The following is a 19223-nucleotide window of genomic DNA, read 5'->3' on the forward strand; positions in this document are numbered from 1 at the left end:
GTCACGTCACTCCCTTCTGGCTTGTCAAGTTTCTGCTGAAAAATCTGACAGCCATATGGGTTTCCCTGTATGTAATAAGTTGTTTTTCTCTTGCTGCTTTTAAGATTCTCTCTTTATTGTTAACTTTTTAATTATAAAGTGTCTTTGGTGTGGTTCTCTTTGAGTTAATCTTTTATTTGGAACTCTCTGGGCTTTCTGGACCTGGATGTCTGTTTCCTTTCCCAGACTAGGGAAATTTTCAGCCATTATTTCTTCAATTTTCCTAGTCTTTTCTCTCTATTTGTATTCTTTCGTGACCCCTATAATGCAAATGACATTCTGCTTGACATTGTCCTAGAGGTCCCTTAAAGTATCTTCAGTTTTTAAAATTCTTTTTTCATTTTGCTGCTCTGTCTGTGTGTGTTCCATTGTTTTGTCTTCCAGCTCATTGATTTGTACTTCACCTTCACCCAGTCTGCTGTTGAACCCCTTTTAGTATATTTTTCATTTCATTTATAACTTATGTTTGGCACTAATATTTTCTATCACCGTGTTGAAGTTCTCGCTGAATTCATCAATTCTCCCAAGTTCTGTGAGCATCTTTATGACAATTACTTTGAACTCTTTATCAGCTGGGTTGCTTAGCTTCACTTCATTAAGGTCCCTGATCCATTTTGGCAGCGGCACTGGAAAAAATCTCAAGGTAAGGCTGTAAACCACAGTGTCAACCCTGGCTATACATTAAAACACCTGAAGGTCCTACTCCAGATCATTGAAATAAAAGTATCTGGGGGTAGGGCTGAAAACCAATGCTATAAACACTTAGTAGTAAACAGAGCACGTTTTTATTCATGCCACAGTGCCAGCATTCATGAATATAAATCAAGACAGCTCTGCTTACAGAGAAATTTACAGTTAATAAGGAAAATATATTCCTAAAGTTGTAATATGTTTTAGGAACATAATATATTCACATTGTTCTCTCAGAGATTAAAAGTGTGAATTGTATGCATTGTGTGCCTATGTGCACCTGTGGCTATACATAAATTAACATGGGAGAGATGAGAGCTTTTACAGGAAGGTGTCACAAAAAGGCTAATATTTGAACTAGACTTATAGGCAGGAAGTCACCAAAAGATAAGGCTGAGGAGCTTCCAAATAAATATAGTAATCGAAAAGGAATGGAACAAAAATAACCAATGATGACTCAAGGTAGCATTGACATTATTTTCCCAACTGTATGCTTCAGATGGGCAGAAACCTTGCAGTATATTTTTTTGCATCACTTGGAAATACCTAGCATAATCCAAGCAACAAATTAGATATTCAAGTATTCAATCAATTTGTCATAACAAACTTGATAAATAAATCATGGAGGGATATAAATCTTCAGAGTTTAATACTAAAACATACTATATTTTAAAGTAAACATGAAATTTTGTTTCCATTTTGATAAAAATGAATAACGAATGGGTTTTGGAGGAAACGAAACAATGACAAGATGTAAATTTTAAATTTTGCACACAAATTAAAAAGTAATATTCATTTTATAAAACAAATCTAGATTATAAAGAAACTTTTCAAATTAAGTTGGAAAACTTACTGAATCAAGCAGATGGCATTCAGTAGTGATACTTTTAGTATCAAATAATACTGAAAAACAAAAAAGAATTATTTTTAACTTTTTAAAGAATATTCTCACAGTCCAGGGTTGTTAGAAAATGGATAAAGCCTTGAAAAATATGAAAAGTTCCATATTATTATATCAAATACTAAGACAAAAATACAGGTCATCTTATGCTGTAACATTTGTTTAAATGTTGTTGAATTTCTTAGTAAAATTTTCACCCTTAATTTCAGTATAAAAAGTTTTCTATAAGCAAATCTCATGCTTGTAATATTCAAGTTACCCAAAAGATCCTAGATAAAGAATGTAGTTGGAGTATATTAAATGTCTGGCCACGGTAATATTTGTTTTACCTTAGGTCCCAGCCAGAACAGCACCACAGAGCAGCAGGTGAAAATAGTAGATGACACTATCAGACATTATTTTTTAACAAAAATGCAACAGTCATTTCCTACTGCAGAACAACCACAGAAAAGTAGGTAGGAATAAGCATTAGGGAAGAAAAATAGGGCATTTTGAAGAAAAGTTTGAGGAAGTGTGTTGAAAGGAGAACTTAAAAAAAACTTCAGGAAATTTTTCTAAGTCTGAGTTTTCACAAACAATAAAGGATCCCAAGTTGTTAGTTGGGTTTTATGTAAAGTGTTACATATATCCCACATGGATTAGTATCTGTTGTTAATTTTTAATAGGTCTACCTCAAAAGGTTTAGGGTGGAGAATGGGGTATTACTACACAAACTAATTCTCACAAAATATTTACTGTGTCCAACTACTCAACCTTCTTTCTTAGAAACCGGTACCCAGAAGTATTTAAAATAATCTAGACATTACTCCAAGTTCATTTATTTACCAAAGCCTAATTTAAATATATTAAAAAGGCCTCACCTGACTGAGAAGTTTTAGTTTCTTCTTCCTGTGAGATGTTCTTTTGTGATGGTATATTTTTTTCAGGACTGCTCATGAAAATATCCTGTGCTGTAATTGAAGAATTTAGTTCCATTCCTTCCACAACATCTGAAATTTCTTCCTTTTTGTTAATATTAATATCATATGCCACTTCACCAACAAGTACAGGCAAACTCATTCTTGCACTGGGTAAACAATCCATCTCAAAGTTTACTTTATTTGCATCCTGGAAGTAAAAGTGGTTTTTATATTTAACTACCAAACATTGGAACAAATAGAAAAAGTCTTGTTGCTATTAAAAATAATAAAAACAGAAGGATGACATTCTGAACACAGGCTAAAGGACATTGTGAACCTGACTATCTCACTCCTTAAACAATTAGCTCAGATAATATTATAGCAATAATATGATCCAAGGAAAGTTTCTCAGCAAGTACCTGTACTCCACTTCAGAGACTGGCAACCATTTTCTGTGAAGGGCCAGATAGTAAATATTTTAGGCTTTTTGAGCTAGTCTCTGCCACAACCACTCAACTCTACTGCATCACAAAAGCAACCAGATATAATATATAAATGAATGAATGTGGCTGTTATAATAAAACAATTTACAAAAATAATCTTGATGTGAATTGAAGAATACAAAATGGCACTACGGTTTCAAATAAGCTAACGGCCTTTGAAATAAGAACTATCATTTTATATGACTGATTTAGATTTCCAATGGATATTCTGGGGGTTGCTTATGGAGTTACTATATACTATAATGATATAGATAACATACTGGGCTATCTAGGACTCTAGAATGTGACTTACCTGGTTTACTTCAATTAAACCTTGTAATCCAGGACACTGAGAATCTTCTACTATGCTGTTCCTGAAAAAAGGATAAAAACAGCATTGTACTCAGATAATCAAACATATTGCTGTTTTGACTTGTTTTGAGACTATCCTTTAAGGATCAAAGATGGAGCCTGGTCCAAGATCAGGCCTGATCCAGATAGATTAGTTTGGGACTATAGCTACTATAGGATGGCCTAACAAAACAAATGCATCCTTCCCCAGAAAGCTCACAAGTCTGTTTCCATTCTGGTCGTTTCCATTTGGCTGTGAACCTCAGCCAAATCCAGAGCTACATACCAGAGAAAAGTTAGGAGAAAGGTAACTTCTGGGGGCGGGGGGCAGGTGGCAGTTTGAGACGACAACTCAATTATTGTGTAGCTGGAGTTGGCTACATTTACTTGTTAGTTATAAACTCTAATCCTGAGTCCTTAACTTGTATTTTATTAAAAATATCTGTCTCAACCTCTTGCAAGTCATGTTTTTTGTTTTTCCATTTTAATACACTCAATTTTTCTGATTTTCAGTTGCACTCTGCCTTCATCGCACAAAGTTGTTTATGTGTAAGATGCTACCTTTGGGAGTATCTTTGGGAATTAAGTAAAAAGATTTTTAAAAAGTACCTGTAATATCACTTAAATACAATTATGGATCTTCTTAGTAAAAGTATATACAAACAAAGTAAAATAATTTGCATTTAAGAAATAACAACAAATTGTTATTTTTATAATCCACAGGTTTCTAGAACATCTAAAATATTTTAGTCCCCACAAAGGCTAAATATACTTTGGTTTATACCAATAATTAAAAATACTAAAACTTGTTCCATGAAATATTTAAGAATAATAACTTTCATTTGTTTCCTCTATTTCAGTTCCTAGGGTGTTCTTTGTATGTTTGACAGCCTTGTGTGCTGCGACGACTGAGTTATCCCATAAGCAGATTAATAACCCTGACAGTCCTTGCTTGGCTCCAGATTATAATTTTATTTCCTATTTATTTTAAAGCATCTTTTTCCTATGAGATTTCTGGTATATTTATGTCCCATGAACAAGGACTATGTAGGTAATTTGGATGCATTTGTGCAGAGGCAGTACTATGTAGTGGAAAGACTGTAAACAGCATCCAGGTTTGCCAATTATATGATAAATCTGGGTAAATTACTAACTTTTCCAGTCTTCTCACTTGAAAAATGGGGATCTCATACCTCCCAGGATTGTTGTGAGAATTAAATGAGACGACGCATGCTAAGAACCTAGAACCATGGCTAGCCCATAGTAATTGCTCAGTACACAGTAGCTCCCCCTTCTCTATGCTTAGTTCTTCTACCAGGACAGCAATCGCAAGGTACTCCCTATAAAGGCTGGTACCAAGTGCCTACCTCTCAATGACCCTGTAGGAAGGCATCAACACTGCTGTTTGTAGATGACGAAACTGAAGGGAGTTAATTAACTCGTCGCAAGGTTTCATATCTAGCATGTCATACAGCTGGTTTTGAGCTCAGCTCTGTCAAGCACCAAAGTTGCAGTCTGTGTAGCAGCAAAGGACACCACACTGTTTTTCTTCCTAGTTCTGCAGAATTAACTTTGCCCATCTAAACACGGCCGCTCATCAATCTGAAATCTTAAGCTTCAGTTTGCTCTTTTATGAAATAGAAGTATTGCCTATATGTTACAGGGTCATTGTGAAATTAAATTAAAAACATATGTCTTGCATATTTTACCAGGTTAATAATCAGCATGTACTAAACTATTACCGTGTTTCCCCGAAAATAAGACCTAGCCTGACCATCAGCTCTAATGGGTCTTTTTGCTCCAAAAGACGCATTAGAGCTGATGGTCCGGTTAGGTCTTATTTTCGGGGAAACACGGTAATAACACATTAAAGAAGTACCTGTTTTCAGGAATATCTGAAAGCAAAGTCTTCTCAGCATGTTCACTTCTGGTGCTCTGAGGATCAGGATTCTCTGGTGACATCATTTGTCTTACAAGGCCCATCTCAGCCCTGTTCTCAGACACAGCTTTGCTGACAGACTTAGGTGTTCCCAATTTTTGAGAAAGACACTCAGAAGAGATAGAAAGTCCTAGAAGATGAGACAAGTCACCTCAGTATCAAAAAGTTCTTTCATTCACTTTTCATTGTATCTAGGAAGACAATGCAAATTCTTCTAGTTCTCCTACAAACTACCTTCTTTCTCCTGTAAAATAATGTTTCTTTCTTTTTTTAAAAGATTTTATTGGGGAAGGAGAACAGGGCTTTATTGGGGAACAGTGTGTACTTCCAGGACTTTTTTCCAAGTCAAGTTGTTGTCCTTTCAGTCTTAGTTGTGGAGGGCGCAGCTCAGCTCCAGGTCCAGTTGCCGTTGCTAGTTGCAGGGGGTGCGGCCCACCATCCCTTGCAGGAGTCGAACCAGCAACCTTGTGGTTGAGAGGACACTCTCCAACCAACTGAGCCATTCGGGAGCTCAGCGGCAGCTCAGCTCAAGGTGCCGTGTTCAATCTTAGTTGCAGAGGGCGCAGCCCATCATCCCTTGTGGGAGTCGAGGAATCAAACTAGCAACCTTGTGGTTGAGAGCCCACTGACCCATGTGGGAATCGAACCGGCAGCCTTCGGAGTTAGGAGCATGGAGCTCTAACTGCCTGAGCCACCGGGCCAGCCCAAATAATGTTTCTTAAAGTCAAATGCCCAGGACTTACAGTTAAATATAATATTGAGCAAACACATTCTACTTTCTCTTGACATCCCACTACTATAAGCAGTAAGAGATAATCTTAAAAGACAGAATACTACAAGGACAAAGGAAACCAAAAAAGAAACAACAATAACCAGAGAATTTTGAAGCTGCAATGTAGATGGGTGAGTGGAATCTTGCTTAGTAGACGAGAGAAAATATATCCAAAGCAATAGCCAGAAAAGATGAGAATCAACACAATTTATGCCACAGCACGCCTCAAAAGAATTGGTAGCCTCAACTATCTCTGGAAGTGGAGATGAAAATGGAGCTAAAAACAAGGAGATTGGTTCTAAGCCACTTTAAAGAACAATTAGAGCCCAGATCTCTTTTCTCATTTTGCACAGCTGGGCAATTGTCATCATCCCTCCCTCCCCACCCCCAAACCACCACCACCACCACCACCACCACCACCACCACCACCACCACCACCACCACCACCACCACCACCACCACCACCACCACCACAAAAATCAGAAAACTAGAGGCTTATTTCTCAAAAAAGGTAAAACAGAGGGTGTCTGGTTTAGGTGATACCAGGTAAGGTTGAGAGATGGGTACTATATGGAAAACAAAGGGATTAAGTGACTATTTACAAATAAACTGTTGAGACACTCAGCTGTTTCCCCCCACATGGCTCTTGAAAGATTAAGAGCCAGAATTATATGCTCAAGGCAAACGACTGAAAGAATGTTCTCTGAGGAATTTAACTAGCCCAAGAGAAAGGACAACTATAGTGATATGCAGGTTCCCAGCACAACGGAGCAGTTAAACCACCCCCCACTACAGACCCTACCCACACTCCGCCATGCAGAGCCCTGCTTGTCCCCTGCTTGGCAGTGAGCCATCTCCAGACACCTGAGGAAAGCCTCTAATGTGAGAGATAGAAACCAAAATCAAACAGATGAAAATATCTTAGAATAAATACTGACTGTATGGGGGAAGGAAACATAAAAGTTAGCATTCGTGTCCTCAGAAAGATAAGACTGTGCAGTTATGAAACAAGTACAGACAGCAATAAAATGAAACATAAATACCCAGAGAATGAGGAAGAGCTCTTAGGAATTAAAAATATGATAGCCAACATGAAGTTGAGGAAATGCAGAAAGTAAAAGAAAATAAGAAAGAATGATAAAAACAGTCTATTTACCAAGAGAAAAATATGTGTTTCTGAAAGATAGGTAAGAGAGACCTAAGGGGAGTAAATCAAAGGAATAATTCAAGAAAAAAACCTACACCTTGTATAGAGAGGGCGGTAAACAACTTAAGATCCCAACAAAAAATACTAATCACTGTGTTGTACGCCTGAAACTAATATAATATTGTACGTCAACTGTAATGGGAAAATTAAAAAAATTTTAAAAAGAATTAAAAGTAGTTGCCTCTAGGTAGTGACAAATAGGATGAGAGAGGCTTCGTGGGGGGGACGTCTGCTTTGTAACAAGCCTCATATAAACTATGTGCTCTATAACATCCAATTTTAAAAAGATGAATTTTTGCCATAAGCCTTAATCTCCCTAATCATAGGTAGAGAGTTGGGTACATGAAATAGTGGTGAGTTCGTGGCTGTGGAAACCACTAGAATCCTTGGGAAGTAAGTAGCAAGGGGCAATGTTATCAGCAGTGTGGCAGTTCCCGGATATCCAGGGAGTGCAGCGGGTGAGAGGAAAGGAAGCAAAACCCAAACTGCACCAGGTGTGACACCTAAACTGACAGGGAGGTTACCATATACCTGAGGTTATGAATTTACATTTTAATGTAAATATTAGATAGCAGCTCAGGCTTATTTTCAGAAAACTTCCTAGCAAAATAACGGGGAGCCCTTCAGCTGATTAGTACTTGAAGAGACTTTGGTTCCTTTCTCCTTGAAATAAGTATCTAGCACTTAAAGCACGGATAGAAGTGCCTACCAAGATATGAGGAACAGATTACTTCCACTATGGCCTCACATTCTATGGCTTATCAATAAATAAGTTCAATCACGATAAATAAATTCAATCTAACGGTCTATGAAAACTTGCTATTGAAAAACATAGCTGGATTTAGAAAATTATAATAGTTTCCTAAAACATTAAAAACTGGTTTCACTGGAATATTTTGAAATTAGTATATTTTACTGTGTTTCAGAAAGATCTGAGCAAAAGTTTTAATACAAATGAAAATAAAACCAAACCCATCTTCCCTAAGCTTCATTTTAAAGCACAACTAGAGAGGCATAATAGTTTGATGACTAAGTTTCCTCTGCATCTTAAATTCTAATCCAACTTCTAAGTAACCTGAAGGAAATGAGAAAATCACCTAACTTCTCGTGCTCCCATCATGTCCCTTACCTCTTGGGATCCTGTGACCTACCAAACAGGATTATGAGGTTAAGTGGTAATAACAGATGTGAAATTACTTTGAAAATGTAAAAGCAGTTTAGAAGATCTGTCATGTTTTCTTTCATCTAATCATACCCATCAAAATGTGACTTGCATGTGTTTGAGTACATAGTCTATTTTCCAGAAATCACAGAGAGCTTATATTCCTTCACGTGAAAACTATTTTTCACCTCCTATACAACCTCCCATCCAACCAAATATTTTTCTTAAGTAGTCTCAGCAGAAAAACTAACCTGAGAATGATTTAACAGGACTTTCAACCCTGAAAAATCCAGCATCAAACACAATTTTATCAATTTCTTTTGGCATGCCAGAGGCTGCTGCCTCAGCGTGTTCTTCCTGCTTAATTCTCTCTCTCATCGCATTTTTTATGGCAGCTAGGCGATTTCTAGCTGCAATTCTTCCACCATCGTCCTGTTTTGGTTTACTTACTATCCCCGAGACAACTTTTTTCTGCAAAAAGAAATGACAACATTTATTAAAGCTACTCATTACCACCTTACAAGAAAAACAAAGCATACATAACATATTTCACACATTCATCATACATTTATCAAGTTCCTAGTATATGCTAAAAATGCTGGGGGTCAAAAGGTAAAGGACAAAGTTTCTGCCCTCAAAGAGTTCCTAGCTTCACAGTAGAAGAGCTAGATAAGAACAGTGAGAAGGATAAATGTCATGTTAGTGACACATTCTGAGGGCTGTAGGAGAACATAAGGATAACACCTAAATCAAACTTCAGAGGCATCAAGGAAGGCTTACAGGAAGTAGCACCAGGCTGAAATACAGTTAACCAGGCTGAAAAATGGGGTGAAGAAAGGGCTCGGTAGAGAGGATAGCATGTTTGCAGAACCAGAACTGAAAGAAAGCATAGAGGATTTGGCAAGAGATAAGTAAAAGCTAGATTGTAAAATCGCGTACATATTACCATTTTAAGGAGACACATTTATACAGAGGACAAAGGAATAGAGATTGTTGATGATTTTTAATCAAGAGATTAACATTATGTGAATTTTAGAAAGGTCACTCTGTCTACAGCATGGAGAATAGACTGGAGGAGGATTACAAGCCAATTAGGAAGCAGACTACTGCAATGATACTGAGAAAAGGAGATGGTAGTTAAATGGAGGAAGAAACAGAAAAAAGTGAAGAGATATTTAGGAAGTACAGTTAAGAGAACTTTGCGTATTAGATGTGTGTGGGGTGGAGATAGTAAAATAAAGAAGGGTAAGAACCAAAGAAGATACCGAGGTTTCTATCTTGGACACCTAGTAGGATGGTTAATACCATTCTCTGAGACAGGGAAACATAAGTGTGTGTGGAGATGATTTCAGTTTGGGATATACTGATTTTAAGGTATACTGAGTCAGGATATATAGAACAAGAGCTCAGCAGTAAGTGTAGTTTGAAACACAGATTTGGAAATCATCACCGGGTGGGCAATTGCACGGAAGAATATAGAAGGAGAGAAGAGAATTGAGGTAGAAATTCTAAATATCACAAACACTGAAGGGATAAGTGGAAAAACAGAAACTTGCAAACATGACTGAAGAATGGGCAGAGGTAGAAAGAGAATCAGAATAGAATTTTAAGAAAGTATGCTGTATTTAATACTGCAGAGGATTACTTTATAATTAAGTGTCTAATAACTTCAACAACTAATGGATCAATAACCTTGGCTCTAGAGGCACAGAGCGGGGTAAAGCTGAATTGCAGTGAGTTGGAGAGATTAAGGGGGAATCAAAATAAAGAGACTATAGACAACTTTTTCAGCTTGTCTGATTGGGAAGAAAAATAGGAACAGAGGTACAGATAACTAGAGGGAGGGGTGGATATCACAGGTTTAGTTGTTGTTTTTTGTTTGTTTTGTTTTAATGTAAACCAAGAGAAGACCCTTAAACATGTCCAAAAACTGATGAAAAAAAGGGAAAGAGAGAAAACGAGGCTAACTGATGGGATGATAGGTCAATGAATAAGAGGTAGGAGGGAATGGTATCAAAGTACAGGTAAAAGCCTAGTTTTATTTTATTTGTTCCATAATCTTAACTGTGGCCTATAAAAGAAAGTAGGAGGAGAGAGACACCTGGTGAGAAGAGACAGAAGTACAAGGCTCTGATACAATGCAATCTATATTGTTACAACAGTTATCTGTATCACTGATAGTAATGTTTCCAGTACTAAGTACTCAATAAGAAATACCCACAATAGCTTCAAAATATTCAAGCATCCTTCACTGTTTAGTAGATCTGAAATTCATTCAATTAATTTCATCACTATCCTCAGGGGTCTTGTCGTGAGACTTCATTACTAAAATAATTTTATAATAAGGTTCTTTCAATAACACTCTAACGTGTTAAACAAATTCAAAACAGCGTTTTTATTTGGATTCTGTAGTATAATAAAATACCAATCTAGAAACCCGATTTTTATAAAAGCATTTTTCTGAAATCTAAAAGAAAAACTGACTGCTCCAAGGAAGTTAGAGAAGTATCCATTTGGACCAAAAACTTGGGAGTTGAAACATTACTAGAAAAAAAAAAATTGCTACAAATATGTAAGACTAGAACCTACCATGTCAACAAAGCCAATTTTACAGAGAAACAGGAAATTTTACAAGATAAAGAATATGGAACAAAGCAGAGGTTCTAAAGAGCCCACTGTTCCTATTTTCTATTTTAAAAAATTCTTTCATTTTGAAATATATCACACAAAAGAGTATATAAAACAGAGAGACAGCATAGCCTAATGATTAAAAATATGGGAGCGAGAAAGTGTGGCCTAAAACCTAGCTCCTGGCTGGGGCAAGTGATTTACTCTTTCTGGACCTCAGATTCTTCAACTGTGAAAAGAAAATAATAGTGCCCACCTCATAGAACTAACTGTTGTGGACATTAAATGAGTTAATACATATAAGGTACTTGGAACAATATTTGGTACATATTAAGTACATATAAATTTACTACTACTAGTACAAAAATATATATAAGCAGTTTAAATAAAACGAATATGCACATACCCACTATTTAGCAACTTAGAAGCTCTCAGACAGGGTGCCCCAATTTAATCACAGGCCCCACCTTTCTCCCTCCAGAAATATCCACCCTGAATTTTGTGTTGATCATTTCCTTACTCTTTCTTCAAAGACAATCAGGACATTGTAAATAATAGATGAAAGTTATTTTGCAAGATGATGAAAAATCTAAAGTTAAATGTTTTTAAATCTTAAAAATGAAAATTCATTAAAGTAGACAGGTCTGTATTAGAAAACCACAAACTTACCCGAAAGAACTTTTTGCTTGTATTATAATTGTCTTGCCATCCAGATTCCTCAAGTTTGGTCAGATTGTTGAATTTTTGGTTTACATCTTCTATCTGTTAATAGAGGACAAGTTTATCAGATTAATGCTAACCACATTAATATTGCAAACTAATGAACTGAGGCTTCGAAAAAATTGGGAGTGACTTGCACTGGTGACATATAAAATTAGACTAAGTCATTCTTGATTTAGAATTCAAATCAAGAATTCTATGGTAAAACTGTTTATTATTATTTTTGTCTTATGAACCTCCAAAATCTAGATAAGGGATGTTATATATGAATAAATCTCCTAAATTATTTTTGGTCTTGTAAAGATGCTTAGCATCATTACTCAATAGGGAAATGCAAATCAAACCTACAGTGAGACGCTTCACACCCAAAGGATGGCTATACTAAAAAAGACAGACAATAACAAGTACTGGTGAGGATGTGGAGAAATAGGACCACTCATACATTGTTGGTGGCAATAAAAAATGGTATAATTACTTTGGAAAACAGTTTGGCACTTTCTTAAAAAGTTAAGCATAAACTTACCATATGATCCAGGAATATTTAGGCATCTACCCAAGAGAAAGGAAACCATAAATCTGCACTAAGATTTGTATGTGAATATTCATAGATTATTCATAACCACCAAATAGTGGAAATAACCTAAGTGTCCATCAACTGGTGAATAAAGAGTGATATATCCATACAAGGAACTACTACTCAGCAATGAAAAGAAACCAACTATAGATACAAGCCACAATATAGAGGAACCTCAAAAACATCATGCTAAGTGAAAGAAGCCAGATACAAAAGACCGTATATTGTATGATTCTATTTAATATTAAATTTCCAGAAAAGGCAAATATTTAGATAATAAGTAGATTAATGGTTGCTTGGAAATGGGAGTAGCAAACGAATTGAGTATAAAAAGGCAGACGGATCTTTTTGTGGTGATGAGAATGTTCTAAATTTGGATTATGGTGATGGTTGTACAGCTCTGTAAATTTTACTAAAAATCACTGAAATTGTATACTTAGAACGGGCAAATTTTATGGTATGTAGATTATACCTCAACACTGTTCTTTAAAAAAATAAAGGCTCCAGAAGCCAACTTGAAGAGGATCCCACTGGTCAAAGCTTGGAAATGAGAGTCAGTAAAGTGTAAACAATGTAAACACATCAAATACCTTTAAATCCATAAATTAATAATGATACTAAAAACCATAAAATTAATTGGTCATCATTAAAGAATGCTAGTGAACCAATTCATTATCATGAAAACTGGTAAATATGCATATATTAAAACTGATCATAAGGTAATGCTTACATTATTTTTGCTATATTAACACTTATTCACATTCTGAACTATATAAATTACTGGGATTATTGTTATTTCTTCACTTGTCTCTCTAGATTTAAAAATTGTTTTGCTTTTTATTTGCTTAGTTTTTTACGTATCTATCAATTCACCTCTAAACTCTACAAATAAGTTTTCTCTTAATACAATTGAAAAAACAAACCAATCAGGTATTCTATTCAGTTCCTCTTCATGGAGACAGATCTTGCAAAGCCCTTGGTCCTCCTACTCCAGTCTGAACTAGAAGCTTCCGCAGCTTGCTGCACACCTTCTTTACTCACCTCAGCCACAACTCCCTTAGCTTCTTTCTGGGGACTGATCCCGCTTCCTCCCCTTCCTTGACTTACTCCCTCATTTTTAGGAGGTACTCAGTTTTCCGAGAAAGGATGCATGGGTGGTAAAATTTGAGACTATGTGTCTTAAAAAGTACCTTTCCACCCTCACACTTGATTGGTTGGGTATAGAACTCCAGATTGGAAGTTATTGTCTCTTAGATGTTTGAGGGAATTGTTCTCCCAACTTTCAATGTTGCTGTTGAGAAATCCAAGGCAATTCTTCCTGATTTCTGACCCTTTGTATGAAACTTGTTTTATCACTCTTCTGAAAGCTTCTAGATTTTTCTTTCTCCCAGGAGTTGTACAATTATATTTAATGACGTGCACTGGTGTGTCTACTCTGATTCACATTGCTAGGCACTCAGGGGGCTCCTTCAGTCTGGAACTCAGGTCCTCCAGTTCTGGGGAAAAATTCTAAACTATTTATTGACCACTATTTTTTTCTGTTATCTTTTTCTGGAATTCCTATTATTTGGATATAATACTTCCTAGACTGGTCCACTTAATTTTCCTATCTAGTCTCCCTATTTTCTATTTCTCTTTTTTGCTCTATTTTATGGGAGATCACAACTTCATAATGAATCTTATGTTTCTGCTCTCATAGTTTTTAACTTTGAAGAGCTATTTTTGTTGTTCTCTGAATGTTCATTTTTCAATAGCTATTCTTATTTGGCAGATGAAATGTCTGGTCTCTTACTTCCTATGTTGCTTTGGCCTCTTTGTTTCAAGTTTGAGGCTTTCCTCAAATATCTAGTGATTGTTGGCTACTAATTCTTAAAAGAGTATTTTACATGCTTATTTCTAAAATAACCTCAGAAAGCTAGAAAGTGCCATCTCCTCCCATACCTTTACTGATCTTCCCAATAATTCCCTCTATCATAGCATTTTTTACATTAGATTGGAATTACATATTGTGTCTGACTCAGCATTAAAAGTATAAAACTCCTCTGGGACAGAGAATGTGCCTTATTAACTTCTAAAACAACGCCTGGCAGATAGAACTCAATAACTGCTAGATAAACTGAATTACTAAAGACTGGATTTACTCATTTTCTCTCATGTGGAATAATTATAGGTTCTTCAACAGTTGAATATAACCACCATTTCTAAGCCATATAGAAACTATCCTGACAATATGGGGGAGTGGGGATATCAGTCTTAAAATTTAGACGTATTTTACAGTTTATAAAGTACTGTCTAATATCTCATTTAATATGTCTAATATCTCATTTTTAAAAAACAGATTCAAAAGTTAAGGTGTTCAAATTACTTGACCACATACCTGATAACTAACCATATCCCAAAATCCATCCAGATCTGTACAGGTAGTCTCCTTTTTACCTCGTTTATATTCACAATCATCCACTAGTCCTTCAAACTGTTTGAACCTTTCTTTCATGAGAAGTCTTGTTTGACCAACTGTTGTGCGAATAAGATCTTTAGCTAAAGGAAATAAGAGGTTTTTAAAAGTTAAAGGACAAAACAGGACCTTTATTGCAAGCCAACCAGGTGATGAGATCTCACCCCAAATATCTTAGGGCTTACAGAATCAAATTCTTACGTTAAAACAAAAAATATTTACTACAAAATGTTGTTGTACAAATACTGAGCATAATATAAACTATCTGCTTTAATTATTGCTAAAAATTAGCAATATTCATTCTCAGTATTATTTAATGATGTGGATTGGTGTGCATCTACTCAAACAGCAAATAGCATTCTACTTGTATTTTATAAGAATTTAACATCAAAAAATTCATTGCACATCAGTATTTAAAAAGGGGTTCACATTGACAGCACACAAATGATTTTTTTCTAAACAGCTTCCCCAAATAAGTAAGATTAAGGAATTTTCAGGAAATCGGTTCCATGTTGATTTAGGTAATTTTAATTCAGAAAATATTTTTGCATAATTAAGCAATACCAGATATGGATGTCACTCATAAAGTCGTATAAAGAAAATCGAATAATAAAATAGACATATGTCTAACTCTCAGGATTGATAGTCAATATTCTAATTATTTACACATTTTAAGTCATATATTATTTTAGCACAGAGACATTAACAAAATTCTTAATGACAATGAAAGCATAAAGTTGGACAACACTAGATTTTGATGTTTCAGATAAATGTAACTATATTAAAATAAATATAAAATATAAAAAAATATAAATGTTCCCTCACCATCATCTGGAATGTCCAGTTCAAGCTTCCTGTCCCATTCAAGGCAGTGTGAATTTAATTTCTCAGTTTCTGACTGGAGAATATTTCTAAAATTATGATATACATTTCAATTTTACAAATGTTTCTCAGATAAATACCTAAGTATTAGTATCACACTTGTACAATATTAATTTCCCAGAGTTGATACTTATTTTATGAATTGTGATATATTAAAACACATAAATATCAATACAAGTTAATACTCAAATATGTCCATCCTTCTACATCTGAAACTTACGTGGATGGTTAATGTCAAGAGCCCACTTTTCAAGCTAATATGTCTAGTTGTTTCTAGTGTTATTTTTCAGAGGCTGAACAGAATCAGACATTTTCTTTTTTTAAAGGATTTCTTTTTTTTTTAATTTTATTGGGGAATATTGTGGAATAGTGTTTTTCCAGGGCCCATCAGCTCCAAGTCGTTGTCCTTCAATCTAGTTGTGGAGGGCGCAGCTCACTGGCCCATGTAGGAATCGAACCAGCAGCCCTGTGGTTCAGAGCTCGTGCTCTAACCAACTGAGTCATCTGGCCGCACAGAATCAGACATTCTTTAGTTCTGTTATTAATTCTCCATTATTATTCATGGAACTAGGACCAATCCAACTGCCAAGAATAAGTTAAAGCTAAAAACTGCTAAGTCTGAAATTACAGTGATAGGGCCTTACAGATTCTAATTATTAGGTTTTACCTGTCCGAAGACAGTGGTTCTCAGCTGGAGTCAATTTTGCCCCCAGGGGGACATTTAGCAATGTCTGGAGGCCCTTTTATTGTCATAAACTAGAGGCGCGCTACTGGGCAGGGATGCTACAAAACCTCTTACAGTGCAGAGGACAGTCCCCACAACAAGAATTATCCAAGCTAAAATGGCAATAGTGCCAACATTGAGAAACCCTGGCTTAAAGTAAATTTAATCTGTTTCTTTATATAAAGCATCCTAGCAGAAAAAAGTGACAATAGTTACTGTTTCTTATAAGAAAAATTTAGCTGTTTACATCTAGTGCCATAACAGAGAACAACTTAATGAGAAAGGAAATCTGGCTTAGATCTGACATTATTCAGTTGAGTAAATTGCTTATTACCTCAATGTCTCAGTTGAACAGTACAATAAACTAGCTAATCTCTAAAATCCCTTAGAATTCTAAAACCTTATGTTCTAAAAACAATTGAAATGGCTCTCAAACCTATTAAAAGATATTCAGAATAAAGCAAATGAATATTAAAGCTATAGTAAGATAATATTTCTCCTCTATTTGATTGGTAAAGCTCAAAAAAAATTGCTAATATTGCATTAGAAAAGATATGAGAATTCTCCTGCTACATTCACTCAAGAATAATGGTACATAACCATTTCCTGTGTGATGTGGAGTGCTAGGGCCTGTCTCCAATTGCAGCCATCTGATTTGTTTCCAAGATATTTAGGTGACATGGTTGAGGTTTCCCAAACAGGATGTCAATTTATTACTCTTCGCAGTTGAGAGAAACATAATCCTGTCTCATGATTTAGTGGAATGAAGAGCCTCCTACCATCTCCCAATATCCTTCTTTTATAAAACAAATATTAACTTTGTTTGTGGCGGGGGAAAGGGTATGAGAAAAGAGAAACTCCCATACCTTGAGGGAGGAAGGACTGTAAATCAAGGTCTTTATAGACTTTCACAGGAGAGAACTCAAAAGCATACAAGGTTTTCTTTCAATAGGTTTTCTTTAATATAATAGAATAAACCCAATGTAAATAACCAGCAACAGAGACCTATTAAGTTAACTGAGGTACATCCATAGAATTGGATGCTACTTGGCCATTACACAAAAAAACACACACACAGAACAACATGAGTAAGCTCTTTAAGGACTAAAATGGAATGTCTCCTACATTAAAAAATGAAAACAGAATAGTATGTTATTGTTTGTATAAAAAAAAAGAAAAAATATATGTTTATGTTTTTCTACATATGGATTATGTATCTCTGGAAGTAGTCAGAAGTATTCAGAAGAACACTTGTCTCCAAGGAAGCTTCGAACCATGGGGTTGGGAGACAGTGGAAGAAAAAGACTTCCCACTTGTACCTTTTCCTACCTTTTGAATTAGGAACCACATGAATGTAGTAGCCATTGAAAAATAATTAAAATTTAAAAAAAATAAATGAAAATCATCCAAATTCATCTATTATATTAAGGTTAAAATAGTTTAATTTTGGTATTAAATGTCTAGACATTAAAACAAAATTCTTACACTAGGAACAAATGGACAAACCTGAAATATGGCACATCATGCTGTGGCTGAGATATCTGATCTTCATTTATTTCAAGTGATGGGACTTCTTTTACTGGAAGGCCATTTGAATTTTTAGTAGTAGTTTGATCTTTACTTAAGACATTTTCTATAGATTAAAGAAAATGTTACATATAAATTTCAAAGCAACAATTCCTAAAATGACATCCTCCTCAATAAAACAAATTGTTTTAAATCCTTCAATTTTTTCAATGTTGAATTTTAAAATTTTATTTCTCTCTCAATGATTTCATTCAACACATTTCCTCTAAAGTATCTCTCAATATTTTTATCTCTTCCAATTTGCATTTATTTCCTCTTCTCAGTCTGTATTTCTCATTCCAACTCCCTCTCTCTCTTTCTCTTTCTCTCTCTCCTCCTCCTCCCAGATCTTTCCCCATGCTTTTCCATCTCTCTGACCCCGAGATTATATCCCTGAACTATATGGAAGAGAGGGCTCTATAAGAAATCTCTAACAAATCATAATCCAGAAAAGAAAGTAAAAAATTTAATTGAAATACCATACCTTTATTCCAAACTGTTAGAGAATCCAAAGCACATCGTAATTTATTTGAATCTTGGTGCACTGTCTTGGCAGAGTAAGTTTTGCATTTTTGCGCCAAAATTTCTTTTATTGCTTCTTGAGTCTTATCACTAAAAACAACAGCAAAAATATATTTCATGAAACATGAACCCCATGTATCTAAAGGATTTCAAAATTATGTTGCTTTTTAAAAACCTGGGATAAGATGGAAATACGTTTCTTTGGTTTTTTTAACATGTCTATTCTATAGGAAAATTTTTAAATACTTATAGTGGGAATGTTCATCTTTACTAACTGTAATGAGATCCAAAGGTTCTGAAGATCTCTTAATAGAACATGTTGCTGAGCAGTTTCTACCAGCAGGTCTTTGCAAAACAACGTTGTCCTTTTCTTTTAAAAGATTCCAACTGATCCTCCCCCCACCCCCAGCACTTTTCAAGTTAATCATTTGTCTTTAGAGGTAGTTTTTCTAAAGTAACATTCAGCAAAAAAACACAACCTGAAAACAAAACCATATCTGAACTACATTATAGCAATTGCTTCTTTCTAAAAATTTATTTCTAAGTATTATAATAAAATCACTTATTAAAAGCAAAAAAAACACAAAGTGTAACATGAAAATAATAACAATGCATAGGAAATATCAAAATTGTCAAACACATTGCAGCCTTCTGAAGAAATTTTTTACAAGACCAAATTTTCACGATTTATTATTGACATCGTTTACTAA

The 19223-nt window shown here is 35.1% G+C and overlaps 1 protein-coding gene across 2 annotated transcripts in view; it reads right to left on the reverse strand.

The window, feature by feature from the left end:
* DLGAP5 (DLG associated protein 5) overlaps positions 1–19223 on the reverse strand; it is a 78983-nt gene that overhangs the window by 3280 nt on the left and 56480 nt on the right. For both annotated transcript variants that reach the window (XM_081049168.1, XM_081049169.1), the window contains exons 9-18: positions 18476–18603; positions 17932–18058; positions 15645–15730; positions 14742–14902; positions 11740–11832; positions 8694–8913; positions 5242–5431; positions 3325–3385; positions 2491–2737; positions 1583–1632 (exon numbers count right to left, since the gene is read on the reverse strand). In XM_081049168.1, coding sequence (XP_080905294.1) covers positions 1583–1632; positions 2491–2737; positions 3325–3385; positions 5242–5431; positions 8694–8913; positions 11740–11832; positions 14742–14902; positions 15645–15730; positions 17932–18058; positions 18476–18603 — 1363 coding nt within the window. The remainder of the gene's footprint in view (positions 1–1582; positions 1633–2490; positions 2738–3324; positions 3386–5241; positions 5432–8693; positions 8914–11739; positions 11833–14741; positions 14903–15644; positions 15731–17931; positions 18059–18475; positions 18604–19223) is intronic.

Source organism: Rhinolophus hipposideros, assembly GCF_964194185.1.
Source record: "Rhinolophus hipposideros genome assembly, chromosome: 5".
NCBI classification, from domain to species: domain Eukaryota; kingdom Metazoa; phylum Chordata; class Mammalia; order Chiroptera; family Rhinolophidae; genus Rhinolophus; species Rhinolophus hipposideros.